General features: G+C 36.0%; 1 protein-coding gene across 1 annotated transcript in view; it reads right to left on the reverse strand.

The window, feature by feature from the left end:
• The window catches only part of LOC111379632 (probable Xaa-Pro aminopeptidase P), a 13965-nt gene extending 11753 nt beyond the window's left edge, over window positions 1–2212 (reverse strand). Inside the window, exons 1-3 of the mRNA XM_023003055.1 lie at window positions 1808–2212; window positions 1088–1213; window positions 843–962 (exon numbers count right to left, since the gene is read on the reverse strand). Of these exons, the coding sequence (XP_022858823.1) occupies window positions 843–962; window positions 1088–1213; window positions 1808–2128 (567 nt within the window). The 5' untranslated portion in view covers window positions 2129–2212. The remainder of the gene's footprint in view (window positions 1–842; window positions 963–1087; window positions 1214–1807) is intronic.
• Between the last annotated feature and the right edge of the window lie 270 nt (window positions 2213–2482).

Raw genomic sequence — 2482 nt, forward strand, 5'->3', positions numbered from 1 at the left:
GCATATACACATGGACAGAAGTCACAAGGAAACAGTAAAAAAAAGAAAAAATAAAACAGGAAAAAAGGACATAAACAAAAAGCATGTGCTAATAAACACATTTTGTTCAGAACCAGGATATAGACATTTTGGTTGAATTTACAAACTTATCAAATCAAGTAATAAAACGATATGGAATATACTGATGGGAAGGAAATACACATAAGAAATATTCAAAAGAAAGCCAAAACTCTAATCAGAAAATAAACTAAGCCCAACAAACCCCTTAAAAGATTTTCACCATTTGAATTACTGCTATTTCGTGAATGAAATAGAATGTCCACTTTGATTTTTGGGGTCAAATGCTGATATTCCAATGCGGAACTTCTTCTTAATTCATTTAATTTTTCATATGGAAGCTCATATGGTGAAACAGGTCAAATCAGACTTTTGAGAATAGCATGTGTTCAGAAAACTGTATGTTTACTGGAAATGGTCAGAGGGAGCACTTAATTGTGTGAGGATATCTATGTAAATCATTAACTGTCCCTATGCATAATCCATTCTAGTCCGGCTGGTTAAAATTTCAACGAAAGTCAATCAGGATGAGGACATGATCCTCATACGACCCAATTCATTAGACAATAAAATCCATTCCAACATGGAAACTGTCAATTCAATCTATGTATGACAAATTCCCATGCGACCCAGCAGTTAACCAGTATTATGTACACGTCAAAGGATGCAATGCTTAAATGCTTTAGCCATTATCAGGAGAGTCGTGATTTCATCTAATATATTAGCATGTATGAAGTTGAAAATATTATTTCTTGAGACACACTGAAAACTAGAATATTACTCACAGGATCAATGCCAATTCTGGAACCCGGAGTTAAGACACCATTAAGCCACTCACTTGATGTAGGCACTCCCAAATTACCTGCTCGCATGAGAATCCAACTGGAGTTCAACTGCTCTTCTGCCTTTTAGCAATATGAAAAGCACTTCAATAACAACCACAGCAAATCCCAGCAAAAATTACCAAAAAGTAATCATGTTCCAAAAGAGAAATCAAGGGGATAATACAAACTGTATCCACAATTCAGACCTGAAGAAAGTACCGTCCATCTGTCCAAAGAGCAGCTTTATCTTTTGTTATAACAGCAGTGCCGGCGCTACCAGTAAATCCTGATATATATTCTCTCCTCGCATAACAATCAGCAATAAATTCACTCTGAAAAATCAAAGGGAATCCCAATGAGAAATTACCATAGAAATCAGGTGCTTTTATGTCACGCTTAAAGCAAAATTCTGGTAACCAATCTCTAGAAAATTGTAAAAGTCCATTTTACTTGAGAAGCTTACGAAAAAAGGGAATGATAAATAAGGGACATGTGCGCATACATTATAATTGAAATAGCAGAAAACTCTTCCAATCATTATTCCATCTCTTTATACAATTGAGACAACATGCAAGCTTGCATGAAGAAAATGTCCCAAGAGTTCATGTACAAAGGAATAATCAAGCAATTCCCCACCCACGCCCTTTCCCTAAAAGCAAAAGAAACAATACACCAGATGATATTAACAAATAAATGCAAAATAAGGCAATGAATCAATAATTTAAAACTGAAAATGATTGGTCTACATTAAAAATAACAATAATAATTGATGTTCAAATTCAAAAAGATGCAGGATAAATTTCTCGAGTAAACCTCCAAAAGAACTGCCTATACACAAACTAATTCAAAATACCAGAAATGCAAATTTTTAAGCAACAAACGGGGGCATGGAGGTAGAAGTAATCACAAAAAAGAATCTAACCAACCTGATGGGCGTCTTGTGAAGGGATTATGTAAGCATCGATATTGATATTGGGCCTTGAGAAGAGTTCGCGGAGGCGTCTGAGCTTGTCATCGAGCTCAGAGTTTTTGCGCTTATTCCGAAGCTCGGACGACGGTTTGGCTGTTATGGAGCCCGAATTGGGGATGGAGGAGCAGTTTCGAACGATGAGGGTGGTGGGTTGGCGAAAGCGTGATTTAGTGGAAAAACTGGGGATGGGATTAAAATTATGAACAAATGCGGAAGAAATGGAGAGGAAGCGAAAGCGAGTTTGAGAATAAAGTTGAAAATGAGACCGGCAAATCATGGCGGCACCGGCGGATAGAGATGCTTCACCACCTGCTGCTCAGCTGCTGCTTGCCTGCTTCCAGTACAGAGGAAACAAATGTGTCCGGATAAGGCCTTTGGCTTGGCGTAAAAGGTGAGAAATTTCATTTTCAAAGGTGGTCACGAAAGTTTATGCAGAAGTTCAAGTTAATCCTTAGAAGTATTTTTCTAACTTATTTTAATTTTTTTTTTTAAACTCATTTTGAGTCACACATTCTTCCAATAAAATAATTTTATACATAAATTCAAAATTTTTTTGTATTTTGTACTTTTAACCACATATTTTTAAAACATGTCACTATTACAAAATTCATTTCCCAAAAAAGAGCTTATA

The sequence above is a fragment of the Olea europaea genome, chromosome 3, assembly GCF_002742605.1.
Source record: "Olea europaea var. sylvestris chromosome 3, O_europaea_v1, whole genome shotgun sequence".
NCBI lineage: Eukaryota > Viridiplantae > Streptophyta > Magnoliopsida > Lamiales > Oleaceae > Olea > Olea europaea.